This window comes from Siphateles boraxobius, unplaced genomic scaffold (genome assembly GCF_051911475.1).
Source record: "Siphateles boraxobius isolate OS27281-9 unplaced genomic scaffold, OSU_SipBor_1 49, whole genome shotgun sequence".
In the NCBI taxonomy this organism is placed as follows: Eukaryota; Metazoa; Chordata; class Actinopteri; order Cypriniformes; family Leuciscidae; genus Siphateles; species Siphateles boraxobius.
In genome coordinates, this window is record NW_027509130.1 from 6,811,604 (window position 1) to 6,824,512 (window position 12,909).

At 40.3% G+C, this 12,909-nt stretch overlaps 2 protein-coding genes and 1 long non-coding RNA gene across 5 annotated transcripts in view; 2 read left to right on the forward strand and 1 right to left on the reverse strand.

The window, feature by feature from the left end:
• Positions 1-10,509, reverse strand: part of LOC143710966 (uncharacterized) — an 86,410-nt gene extending 75,901 nt beyond the window's left edge. The window contains exon 1 of one of the 2 annotated variants that reach the window (XR_013194713.1): positions 10,142-10,484. Coding sequence is in view for 1 of the 2 variants with exons in the window: in XM_077202238.1 (XP_077058353.1) it covers positions 10,142-10,193 (52 nt within the window). In the remaining variant the exon portion in view is untranslated. Of the gene's footprint in view, positions 1-10,141 lie in introns of both variants that reach the window. The other variant, XM_077202238.1, reaches the window with a different exon arrangement.
• The window catches only part of LOC143710998 (MIF4G domain-containing protein B), a 1,123,636-nt gene that overhangs the window by 649,618 nt on the left and 461,109 nt on the right, over positions 1-12,909 (forward strand). The gene's annotated exons all lie outside the window — the stretch shown is intronic.
• LOC143711206 (uncharacterized) lies at positions 299-4,600 on the forward strand. The gene is made up of 3 exons (XR_013194783.1): positions 299-508; positions 715-874; positions 1,061-4,600. It is a non-coding gene; the product is annotated as an uncharacterized LOC143711206 (long non-coding RNA).

A 12,909-nucleotide genomic window follows, 5' to 3' on the forward strand; every position in this document is an offset into this window, starting at 1 on the left:
CTCAGCAGCCATGGCAAGTAAGAAGTTCTGCCAGAAAATCACAAGAAATCACAGAGCATCACAGTGAATTGACGTGGCAACAATATACAACTTTACAGTCTCCCGAACAGGCAATACAGTCACCTTGGCATCATGAAACACCCAGACCACAGAGAAAAAGCCTCTCAAGAGATGACTGATTAATAAGATGTAAAATTTCTTTTTGCTTTTTCTATCATATATTCACCGTTAGTGTAAGGCTCATGTCATAGCAGTGGTGGTGTGGTAAACCTTTCAATACCTGTGTTTAATGTTTTAGCACTTCTCCATGACAATATCTAAACAAGAAATTCTTATGGAGCAGCAGAGGAACATTATAAGGATGGTGCAAGATCTCAAAGCAAACAATGTTCGGAAGATCACAGAGACACAGAACCAAAGTCCAAAACTGTTTCCAATTGAAGAGTTAAGGTCGTTAACTTCCCTGGAAAGTGATCTTCGATCCTGTCCAGTAACAAGACAAAAAGTGGTAGGTAACACTGTCAGTAACGCACAGTTGCATACTGTTATCACTTACAAATTCTGGTTGTAATTACTGTTATAATTAAATGGTGTGTGATTAATCTAAAACATGAAACATCTAACAACAACAAAAACTTTATATTTGTCTAATTTGGAAAATATAAGTTTTGTGTTTTGACTTAATAGTGATGGCATGTTTTAAAAATATTTCAGGTACTTGAACTGGGATTACTGGGTGGAGTGGATGTAAAGGACACGGTCTGGCGGATTATGAGGCAAGCAATAAAAAATGACTTTGCCAAAGTGGTCAACTGGAGAGGTGTACATGGGAAGACACCTTTCCAAAGCTTGCAGCTTAAAAACATCGTGATTGGTAAGTGCATTTTTATTGTGTCTAAGTCTATCTGGAACTTCATGAGTATTCTCTCAAGTTATGAATTAATTTTGAAAGTTTTAATTCTTTGACCAGTGTTGTCTTGTAATACAATGCTTTATGTCTCTATTGTTCATTTTATTTAAAAGTATTTTTTAATTCTGTATTTGTATGCTCCTATTCTAGAGGCTGTAAGAAGAAATACTGTGTGTGCACATACATCTGAGCTGGAGGTCGAAAAAGTTATTAAAAGGTGGCTTCATCTAGCTGGTGACCGCGAGGGTGGCAGAAAAAGGAGGACACCTTTGCAAAATGTTAATGTTAATGAGAAATTGAACAGGTGTTCCTAATAATCCTTTAGGTGAGTGTATGTAGCAGAGTGGTTAAATCCACCTATGGGAATGTCATACACCTGCGCTTAGTTTATTAGTCCCCCCCTCCTTTTTTGGTTGGATATATAAAGGATGTGTTGTGGTCACTGGGCATGCGTTTTGGTATTGTCCTTGTGACGTCATCCGTGGTTGCCGCAGGCTTAGACTGTAAGCTGGTTTCCCTGTCTGCTGTGTGCTTGCTGCCCACTCCTCTCCGCACGTCACTTATACGTTCCTGATTGAGCCGCTGTATTGCAATATGCTGTATTGCGCGACTACGAAGCGGTTTGTGTGCAGGATCATCCCGTGGTCCCTCTGCATAACTGAAGGTCTCTTGGGCTATTTGTGGGAATTGAGCATCAACATTGAGCTGTGATCGCGTATAATTGCGACTACGTCGCTGTTTTGCCTCGACTTTCGTCACGATAGCAACCATTAAGCTACTGTGATTTTGTTTCACATCGTTATCTGAGGATTGTGCATCTGTATGGCTTTGCGGGCTGGTTGGCTGTCTTCTCTGGCCCTCGCTTATTGAATTCCACTGGTTTAAACTTTGGAATCAGGATTTTGTGTGTATGTTTAGTTCTGGGTACCATATGTTTGTTATGTTTGATTATTTGGTTTTCTTTTTTATGTTTATTCTGTGTCTTATCTCCAATCACTACAGACCTGAGTGAACTTGGGTAATTTCAAAATGTAAACTTGTTTTTTTCTCTTTTTTTTATGTTTTGAATCCTACTTTCGTGCTAAGTGGTCTAAATTCTGAAACTATTCTACTTATCCTGTGAAGTTGTGTCTTCTCAAACACATTTGTGGTTATTGTACCTTCTACAAGTGCTTTTCGTATTTTTGATAGTTTATTATCTTTTGAGTTTCTGTGATTGTACGTGTCTTGTGTGCTTTTTTCTCTTTGTTGCATGAGCTGGGGGTTTCTGGAGGGTGAAGGCGAAGCTGCCATTTGTGTAGTGTGCTCACATCTAACGTAGTGTGATAGCGCAGAGCTACGTCACACGTAAGCTCACTATTGGCTGACGCTGGTCATGTGTGTGATACGTGTGACGTATAACAACAGAAGCTTTCGCTATTACACTAGTGAACTGACTCGAGGCCCACAGAGAAGGAAATGAAAAGTTGAAATAAAGTAGTTATTTTTGGGGGTTTTTGAGCACAAAAAGTATTCTCGTCGCTTGATAAACTTAAAGGGCATCTTGCAGGTAAAAAAATGTAAAATGTTTTAAAACGACATAAGGCCACCAATTTAGTAGATAAAGTGAGCGTTTCTTTGACTGCTCGTAAAAACCGCTTTTTTCAGCATTTTACGCGTCATTTTACGTCACACGAGGGAGTTGTATGTGTGCTCTGCATCAGCTCAGTGCAGAGTAGGTTGGTATTCAGTAAGAGCGGTCGTGAGTCAGTGTTTTCGGTAGTTTTTGTGTTTTAATTTATCATGGTCATGGTAAATTATTGTGTTTGTGGAGGTTGCAAAAACTCCTGCCTGTCAGGACATCGAGTCCACAGGTTTCCAAATAAAAAAAAGGACGATGCTATCTATCTTTCGTGCCTGGATGCGGTTTGTGCAGGTGAAGAGACCGGATTTCTGTTCTGCATCGGCTTCGAAAAACGCGGTCGTGTAGCATTCACTTTAGATCGGAGGATTATCATCCCGGCAATAAGATGGAGTTCAACATGGGATGCCGAAGCAAGAACTGCCTCGCATTTCCCACACATGCACCTATGGAACAAAAACGTGTATCAGGAATAAAAATATCTCTCTGTCTCTCGATGAGAAACCGCTAAATTTAACGTTAGTCTGGACGGATATTAATGAGCATGACATGCGCCTGATCAGCTACACATTTCCATGTTATACAATTTAAATAAGACAACATCTCTATTGCAAATGCAAACCCCTCCATCATCGCAACGTCATTGCCAAAGAGCTGCACGTACACACAAATCGGATCTGAACAGATGCTATTAACTGATATATGATGGTAATAATCTGTACAATACTGTGAGCACAGTGTATATCGTTAGCGAACGTGTATATATCTATAAGCTAACACTGATCTCTCACCAAGACACCTGCCCTGTCCTCCACTGGTTCTCCTCACACACACCTCAGTGTGTCTCCTCTGACCGTTGTTCTGTCTAACAATAATCCTGGCCTGTCCCTGCTCTCTCAACAGCATAACAGGCTCATAATTGTATGGCTGTGGTCCGTCATACGAGTAAGTATGAACAATTTCCTCAGCGTCCGAAATGTCATTGCGATCCATTGTTTTCATGTTGTTTGAATAGACCGCTCTCCCGCCCGCTACGTCACACCCGTCACGCCCATTTTCAGATGCGGAAATAAAACTTTCTCACAAAAACAAAAACGACTCCAGAAGCCAATGTAGTGTATTTTAAAAGAAATGTATATTTTAAAGAAAATCTAGTTCCTACATTATTTTTTTATACATTGACTCGTTGGGTCCTCTAACCTGCAAGATGCCCTTTAAGATTGAGCCACTGTAGTCACTTGGACTATCTTAACAATGTTTTTAATAACTTTTCGGGTGAGTAATTACTGACAGAATTTTCATTTTTGGGTGAACTATCCCTTTAAGGGTTTTCTGTTAGAATGGTGTCGCGTTAGTGGCCACTAAGTTAATAACTAATGATTTTTGCAATGGAAGTGAATCAACCAATCAAAACTAGCTTTAGCTGGAAAATAACTTTATTCTAGAGCTGCTGTAAAGCCAAAACAATCTCTGTTACTTTAATTTCTTATTATCACTGTAAAGTTGCTTTGAAACAATCTATATTATTAAAACATTTACATTTACATTTATTCATTTAGCTGACGCTTTTATCCAAAGCGACTTACAATTGCTATATATGTCAGAGGGTGCACGCCTCTGGAGCAACTAGCGGTTAAGTGTCTTGCTCAGGGACACATTGGTGTCTCACAGTGGATTCGAACCCGGGTCTCTCACACCAAAAGTCATGTGTCTTATCCACTGCGCCATCACCACCGCCGCGCCATAACCACCGCCACAAGCGCTATATACATGAGGGTGACTTGGTTACTATCCTAAAAACTAGTATATACTATCCTAAATCCTAAATACTAGAGTACCCTGGGTTCAGGCCAAATACCAAGCTCGGAGCCTGCCCTATACAGCACGCTAAATATGCATACTTTTACTCTATCTGACTATTTGTAAGTGTGAACTCGTGAATTCAGGAATTTCTGTGGGCTAAAAATAATGAAAAGACTGGTATGGTTGGATGGGGTTGTGTTAAATTAAAAATTAATATTTATTAATCTGTTTTCTATGCTTGATATTAAAGGATGAATAGTATTCAAGCTTCGAGTGTTCTGGCTATTTTTCCCAGTGAAGTTATAAGGTTTAATCCAAAAGGCTACTGCAAGAATCATCCTGCAGCAGAATAGAAGTAGAATTAGTTTGATTTCAGAAGAGTGCTACCAGTATCATTAACTGTATGTAACAGTAATGTAATGGCTGAGCAATCAGGTAATGACCAGTACTACCTGCTCCGAGCGGGATTTAAACGGTGGGCTCTGGCGTGGGAGGCGCACACACTAACAAGGAACCTAAAGGCCGCAGCATCTAGTAAGAGCTGTATGTGTAAACCGCACTCCCATGGCCTCAAGAGGGGCGCTAGCAACTGACTCTGTCCTACGTCCGTTAAAGGCAGAAGTATCCTTCTTCACCCTCTCATAGCTTTAGAGGTTTTAATGCTGCTGTCTTTGTCAAACATTATAATTCAATATAAATAAGGCAGTAGCGATGGATGAGAGGAAGCTTTTTGAAACTTTGACTCAATTGAACCAATTGCTTCGCAAAATGATTCACTGTCTTAAAGCTGCAGTAGGGAGTTTTGAGAAAACTTTGACTTAGCCTGAAAATTTGAACAAGCACAACTTATAGGTCCAACCCCCTTGCTCCTCCCTCCACAGCTCCTCCCTCCACAGCTCCTCCCTCCACAGCTCCTCCCTCCACAGCTCCTCCCTCCACAGCTCCTCCCCCACAGCTCCTCCCTCCACAGCTCCTCCCCCACAGCTCCTCCCTCACAGCTCCTCCCTCCACAGCTCCTCCCCCACAGCTCCTACCTCCACAGCTCCTCCCTCCACAGCTCCTCCCCCACAGCTCCTCCCTCCACAGCTCCTCCCCCACAGCTCCTTCCTCCACAGCTCCTCCCCCACAGCGGAGCCTGCCGTGAACGCGCAGGTTAGTAAGCAGGACCACCGATGACGGCGGATTATAAACAGTTATGGAACATTCACTAATAGGGACAAAACATCAACAATATGCTTTACATTGACTATGGCCTTAAAATTTGAACAAGCACAACTTATAGGTCCAACCCCCTTGCTCCTCCCTCCACAGCTCCTCCCTCCACAGCTCCTCCCTCCACAGCTCCTCCCTCACAGCTCCTCCCTCCACAGCTCCTCCCCCACAGCTCCTCCCTCCACAGCTCCTCCCTCCACAGCTCCTCCCCCACAGCTCCTCCCTCCACAGCTCCTCCCTCCACAGCTCCTCCCCCACAGCTCCTCCATCCACAGCTCCTCCCCCAAAGCTCCTTCCTCCACAGCTCCTCCCCCACAGCGGAGCCTGCCGTGAACGCGCAGGTTAGTAAGCAGGACCACCGATGACGGCGGATTATAAACAGTTATGGAACATTCACTAATAGGGACAAAACATCAACAATATGCTTTACATTGACTATGGCCTTAAAATTTGAACAAGCACAACTTATAGGTCCAACCCCCTTGCTCCTTCCTCCACAGCTCCTCCCCCACAGCTCCTCCCTCCACAGCTCCTCCCCCACAGCTCCTCCCTCCACAGCTCCTCCCCCACAGCTCCTCCCTCCACAGCTCCTCCCCCACAGCGGAGCCTGCCGTGAACGCGCAGGTTAGTAAGCAGGACCACCGATGACGGCGGATTATAAACAGTTATGGAACATTCACTAATAGGGACAAAACATCAACAATATGCTTTACATTGACTATGGCCTTAAAATTTGAACAAGCACAACTTATAGGTCCAACCCCCTTGCTCCTCCCTCCACAGCTCCTCCCTCCACAGCTCCTCCCTCCACAGCTCCTCCCTCACAGCTCCTCCCTCCACAGCTCCTCCCCCACAGCTCCTCCCTCCACAGCTCCTCCCTCCACAGCTCCTCCCCCACAGCTCCTCCCCCACAGCTCCTCCCCCACAGCTCCTCCCTCCACAGCTCCTCCCTCCACAGCTCCTCCCCCACAGCTCCTTCCTCCACAGCTCCTCCCCCACAGCGGAGCCTGCCGTGAACGCGCAGGTTAGTAAGCAGGACCACCGATGACGGCGGATTATAAACAGTTATGGAACATTCACTAATAGGGACAAAACATCAACAATATGCTTTACATTGACTATGGCCTTAAAATTTGAACAAGCACAACTTATAGGTCCAACCCCCTTGCTCCTTCCTCCACAGCTCCTCCCCCACAGCTCCTCCCTCCACAGCTCCTCCCTCCACAGCTCCTCCCCCACAGCTCCTTCCTCCACAGCTCCTCCCCCCCAGCGGTGCCTGCCGTGAACGCGCAGGCTAGCAAGCAGGACCACCGATGACGGCGGATTATAAACAGTTATGGAACATTCACTAATAGGGACAAAACATCAACAATATGCTTTACATTGACTATGGCCTCCCCATACTTTGACTACAAACTTGGTCCTCAAATCATTATGTATTTTGCAATACATGTAACTTCATAACGTTGCACTCTTTCTATAAGTTATAAATAGCTAGTAAGATAACGTTAATATAACGGTAACTAACGTTACAGTATATAAGTAATTATTCTAGCCGATATGTAATGCTAGATAAGGTTTGCTAGTACATTATTTCAGCAATTTGACAAGCCAGTGAATTAGCAGGTTTTAATTGTTACTTAGCACAGTGCGTGACATTTTATCTATGTTATGCGGGTAGAGTTTTGACACCGAGTCAATGGGCTCTGTCTAATTCTTTCTTTTTCGTTTGTTTATCGTCATCAGTCTTTTTCCTTTTACCTCCTTGTTTTATGAGCAGGTGCCACTCGAGAAATTGGCAGTTCAGGTTGTTTCCCCGCCATTAGCACAGCTGTAGCACACCGGCAATCTTGAGTTTGAACGACGGTACGCGCTCGCTAGCGCTGTGCAAGAGAGGGGTGATCAGCGTGTACATGAGCGTGATTGACACTGCTAAAACATTCCTCCTGGCTCTGATTGGTTGTTTCTGACCAGGAGCGGTGTATTTCTGCAAATGGCAATAGGACCACTGGGAGGAGCCAGAGGAGCTTGATTTTTTCACAGATTATCTGTCTCATATTCTACTGTCAGGACATAATGACAGTTTTAACATTTATGTAAAAAATATTTTTTTACAAAAGTTACCTACAGCAGCTTTAAAGTTGTAACGCCACACACTGGTGTCCCCTGTTGGTCAGAACAGTGTAAATGCAGTGAAGTAGCCTTAAACATGCATAAAAACATCTTTTATAAAACATTTGCAAATGTGTTATTGAAAATGTAATCTACTAAATGCAGAAATAATCTATTCATGCTTTTATTACTTCTCATTTAGACTACTGCAACTCATTGTATTGCTGTATTTCCAAGTCATAAATCACTCGCCTTCAATTGGTCCAAAATGCTGCTGCAAGATTTATTTGCAAAAGTCATAAATATGATCACATCACTCCAAAAAAGAGATCTTCACTGGCTGCCTATTCAGCATAAAATTGATTTTAATATTTTTTTTATTTGTAAATAAATGTCTGCGTAACCATGCTTATGTATTCATCAGAATTGCTGAATACCTACCCCTTCCAGAAGCTTAAGATCAAGTGACCAGAACCTCCTTCTAGTCCCACAACCACGACTCAAACTTAGAGGGGATCGAGTGTTTTCTGTGGATGGGCCAGGGTTATGGAACAACCTGCCCTAAGAAATCCGAGTGGCACCTTCCCTGACTATTTTTAAGTTTCTTTTAGAGATCTTTAACAACTTCTGGCGTAGGCTATTGATTATTTGTTTTTTGTTTTTTTTACACATTTTTATTTAATGTAAATCATATATTATATGTGTGTGTATTATCTTAAGTGTGTATATTTAGGATTTGTATTTAGATATATTGTAGCCTAAAGCACTTTGGTCAGTCTCGTGGTTGTTTTTAAAAGTGCTTTATAAATTAATTAAACTTGAAACTAATACAATTAAATATGGAGTTAGATTAGATTACCATTTAATATCTTTATAATACGTGTTATTTTATTTAAATGTAGGGCTAGTTAGTTTGTTTGTTTTATGGAGAACTTGGTTAATCAGACTAAAAAGAGACTTTTAACTACAACATTTGCGTGTCAAACTTGTTTGTCTTCGTGGGACGTTGTTCGCGGCGAGAGCTAGTCGCAATCAAATGACCCTTCACTTTCCTATTTCATGGGTGGAAGATTTCTCAGACAGAAGCGATTGAGCTGGAATTTGAGGGGTTGAGGTGGCTGGGGTACGCGACTCATAGCCGGGAGCGGGTTCAATGGTGCGAAATTCCAGGAGGATGCCGACGGCCTCGATCTCCCCTGCTATATGTGCAGAAAGGGAACCGAAAGTTAGAGGATTCTGGGCTTGTTGTGAAAACGGTAGAGGATTATGAGCGTTCTTCATCTTGAGACAAAGTGCTGGAGTTCATCAGGTTGGGCCATGAAACGTAGAGAAGGGAGGGGCCGAGTTCAGGAAACATTGTTGATGGAATGGCGCAGTTCTGATTGACAGGACTGAATGTTTAGTCTCCTTCCGCCTTCGTTTAGAAATTCATTCAAGCTGTTTACTCGCACAAGCTCACTCACAGCCTCACAGTTGTGTTGACTTTTGCTGTAAACCTTATTTTTTTAACTTTTACTTTTATCTTCAGTCAAACAAGTTTTAGCGTTTGCACTTTACGGGCAAACTGTTCGTGAATCATTGACAGAGATAGCCTACTTTCAGTGTTGTAAACACGGGTCAAATCAGGTAACCAGGAAATATAACCTGAAAAATGCAAAATAGCCTCTGGCACAGCTTAGCTGACCTGAAAATTAAAATAGCAAACAATTTTTAATCAAACTGTCTTTTATGTGAGCCTTTTCTTTATCTGCTTATGAAATGAGGGATTTTCCTTTACAATCTGCCATAAAATAATTAATTACGATAATCCATAAAAACATTTTTTTTATAAATACTTTTAAATTAACATTTTAGCTGCAAAAGGAAACTTATGAAGATTTATATTTATCAACAAAACAATTTAAGCAGAAGCCTTAAAATATTTACAGGACCATGAAAAACAAAGCCGGCCAAGAAAGTTTATATAGATCTAAATTTGTAATAGCTAATTTTGTGCCTTTTCACAAAAATGAAAGAGCGTAAAAAAAAAGTAGCCAACATAGGCTACCGTCAGATTTAAACGGAATTACTGCCACACATATGAACATAAGCAGGTCCATTTACAGTTATGATATAGCCTATAATCCTGGTTCTTCAAAGTGAAGTTTAAGCCTATATGAGAGCAGGAGTCATGCTGAAACCGGTTTTACTGTGGAACTACGGCTATCTAGAAAAAACTTTATGTATAAGTTAAAAGAACCACTATGAAAAATGAAAAGCATCTCCAATAAGATTGATCTGGAACTGCACAATTAAATAATTGAATACGACTTCGTTTGTCCTTACAATAAACTTTATTTGCTTGTCTACTTACTCTTCGTATAGCTTTTGGTTTAGGCACGCATCTAAAGAACATGTTCATTTATATTCTGTAATGTTTCCAATCAACCATTTAATACAACCAGAGAGAGAGAGAGAGAGAGAGATAATAATATGCTACGTACCATCAGCGATCATCAACAATATTGATATCAAAACACAGCTCGGTGTTTGCATCTTCAAATAGGCTATGTAAAATAAAACACAAAACGATCATGTCTTTCTGCTAAATGAGCGAAAACATTATATTTCTTCGCCGACAGAAGCTCGTCCTCTTGAAATGTCCACAGAGCAATTTTACTTTCGTTTGCATTTATTAGGCTATTTCATTTTTAAATTGTCATACGGGTGTGTCGAGTCATGTGATCAGGAATGAAATTATTAGGCCTAGCCTAGTTTATCGAAATATATCCAAATCCCATCCAGTAAACATATATGTAGTATAGTCTGATGTATATTGTAACACGTGGGATTTATATAAAAAGAAAAAAGTAGGCTGTGCGCATCGCCGGCACTTTCACTGTGATAAAGTGATAAATTAAACAGAATATGCCACTTTTATGAATTGCATTTTGGTATGGAAAACAAATTACATTAAATGTTTATGCAGAAAATAAAAAAAATATATATTAATTTAAGGTGTGAATAGAAATATTAAGGATGCACTGAATCTGAAGCATTTTCACAGATTAGCCTACTTGGCTGATATACCTGTATTTCCGCTTTAAATTGTGTTGGGCAGAGATCACAACAATTTACTTGAATAATGATGTTCACTTGAATCAGAATTTCGGGTTGGGGTGAAGCGCTTTCTTGAGTCACAGAATGGTGTCTCCTGATCACACAGATACAATGACATATAGGCCTGTTTGAATCAGATAAATGGCTGAGAACAGACACTGATGATGATATTTTGATATCCCCTGGCATGTTTGCTCGTAACAAAATGCATCCAAATTAGGGGAAAGTAAAGATGTCCACTCTAATCGAGATTCATAAAAAAACAAGAGCAGCTGAAAATCTAAAATAGCCTATAGTTCTCAACTGAGAGTGTGATAGAAATGCCTGATGCATTGCATTTAAAGCTTAACAGTAGGTTTAAAATATGTTCACAGTGGTAAATGATGGGGGAAATAGTTTGCAGTATAAAACTATCCCAAAACTACCATGACGCTTCATGTCATGTGATTCTGCTGTGATCTGCTTCTGGTTTTATCCATTAACTGGAGTTTCATGAGACTCCACTACAGGGTTCAGGATAAAACATATTTTAACCTACTTATTTATTATTTAAGATGGTTGTTGAAGCAAAGAACTTTTAATTGTAGTTCAATTGGGCCTATCCAATCAGAAATTAATAAAACCCTTTAAGATATTCACCTGATTCACCTCTAAACCTTTTTTTTTATGGATCTCAACTTTAGCTTTTTTGGTGATTTCTAAAACTCGCTCTGAAATTCAAACCCAAAAATGTTTCCCACCTCCACTGCTGAACAAAAGTAAACAATTATCAAATAAAGAAAGAAAAAAACATTTGGACCAATCTGTATATTAGAGAAAAAAAATTGGTTCATTATGGAATTCATTATTAAGCATTGTTGCTATGTAATGGTATTTATGTTGCCCTAAATACATGACTTTGGAGTACCCTAAACAAAGTAGCGGTCACAAATTAGATCCAATGAAGATGATGATGCAAAGGTAAAGCATTTGTTTAATAAGTAACTCAGTATACAAACAATAGGTGAGACAGCGTGCAATGCACAAACAGTATGCACTTGACACAAACAATACCAGACACTGAATTGAAGGCAAGCAGGAACACACAGATGATGACAGACAGCTGTGAAGAACATTAGTATCCATGGTGATTGATGACGTGCAGGTGGGAAACATGAGGGATGCTGGGAAGTGTAGTGCGGTTGAGGTGACAGAGCTGGTGACTGTGACAGTAGCCTACAGCCCTACACCTCTCATATCTTGAGACCAATCATCTGTTATAATAAAAAAAGGCCTGAAATTTGTAGGTGGTGTGGCGTAAATGTCTGCAATTCTAGACCATCACTAATTGCTACTACAGTGGATAAAAATGTAAAATTAATTTGGAATGATAACAATATGAAGCTTTGTATTATACACATCTCCTGCTTCTTCATCTGTGAGACTGTCGTGCCTTTACCTGATACCTCCTCTTTGGGTAAACAAGTGATGTCAATTAATCATTAATTGAAATGTACTTTGTGGCATATATCTTTGATCATTCTCTTGCTCTTTTTTTCAATGTTCAGGTTCAAAGTACAATTGGCATAATTTTTATAACCACCAATGCACACAACAAAAGTAATGCTAATAAAAAAGAGAGAAATTATGACAGTGTTAAATAAAAATAATAAAACAGAAAATTAAACTTTTAATAAAATTAATGAAAATAAAAAAAAAATAGCAAAGAATTGCAGGTATAGGGCACTTCACATTTGGTTTCACCCTGATCATTAAGTGCATAGTCGTAAGTTATGACGTATTAATCGTTGTACATCAATTAAAACATTTACACATCCATAGTGGACAAAAATGTCAATGTTCAAAAACTATCATAAAAATGTTAAAGGGGTCATATAATGCAATTTTTGTACAAGTTAATATGAATCTTTAGGGTCTAAATGAAAACTTTGTAATATACTTCTATTAAAAATTCTCATTAGTATTGTAAGAAAACACTCATTTTACCTGGTCAAAAACAGCTCTGTTTTCAGCACGCTGTTTCAGTGCATATGCCTTTAAATGATAATGAGCTTTGCTGACTCCGCCCCTCTGTTCTTTGGGGCGTTTTGACACCAGGCAGGTGGAGTGTTGCCTTGACAACAGATGAGGGTATATTTTGGAACAAGAATGG